Source organism: Fukomys damarensis, unplaced genomic scaffold (assembly GCF_012274545.1).
Source record: "Fukomys damarensis isolate Sample0158 unplaced genomic scaffold, DMR_v1.0_HiC HiC_scaffold_19, whole genome shotgun sequence".
Classification (NCBI taxonomy): Eukaryota; Metazoa; Chordata; class Mammalia; order Rodentia; family Bathyergidae; genus Fukomys; species Fukomys damarensis.
In genome coordinates this window covers 29,561,750-29,562,365 of record NW_022900931.1, presented here as the reverse complement: position 1 = coordinate 29,562,365, position 616 = coordinate 29,561,750, and the positions used below count along the sequence as shown (strand labels likewise).

General features: G+C 64.1%; 1 protein-coding gene across 2 annotated transcripts in view; it reads left to right on the top strand.

Annotated features, from left to right (window-relative positions):
* Positions 1-375: 375 nt before the first annotated feature.
* The window catches only part of Hspa14 (heat shock protein family A (Hsp70) member 14), a 37,811-nt gene continuing 37,570 nt past the window's right edge, over positions 376-616 (top strand). The window contains exon 1 of one of the 2 annotated variants that reach the window (XM_033765613.1): positions 376-577. In XM_033765613.1, coding sequence (XP_033621504.1) covers positions 521-577 — 57 coding nt within the window. In that variant the 5' untranslated portion in view covers positions 376-520. The remainder of the gene's footprint in view (positions 578-616) is intronic. The other variant, XM_010641969.3, reaches the window with a different exon arrangement.

Sequence of the window (616 nt, the reverse complement as noted above, 5' to 3'; positions counted from 1 at the left end):
GCGCCGGCGCCGGGTTCGAGACCCACAGTCCGGCGCAGAAGGCCACCAGGGCAGCTGGGTTTGCGTGCCTCATGCTGAGCCGCAGCACAGGTGCCGCCGCCCGCTCTGCCGTAGCCGGAGGATGCCTCAGAGAACTCGCGAGCCGAGGTCCAAGACTGGAGAGAATCTGCCCGGAGTTGCTAGGACGAATGACGCAACTCATCCGACAGTTTCCATTGGCTCTCACGAAAGAGACACCTAAAGGGGTGGAGCGAAAGAACCTCTTCCTGGCCCTCCACCTTTGGCGCGTGCGCACTACACAGGCGTTGTGAGGCTTCAGAGGAGCCCGGAGAGACGCACTGAAGCTATTCGCTGGCTGCTGGGAGGAAAGGCGGGACCTTTGGGTTGATTGGCGGCGGTGCGGAGGCAGTGGGCGGGCCGAAGCGTGAGGTCTCTGCGTTGCCTGATGAGGTTTCTCGGCGGCTCGTAGCCTTTGGCGCCGGGGAGCGACTTGTTTCTGCTGCGCGGTCCCTGCCGCCTCATGGCGGCCATCGGCGTCCACCTGGGCTGCACATCAGCCTGTGTGGCCGTCTATAAGGTGAGGGTCTGAGGGTCTGAGGGTCTGAGGGTCTGAGGG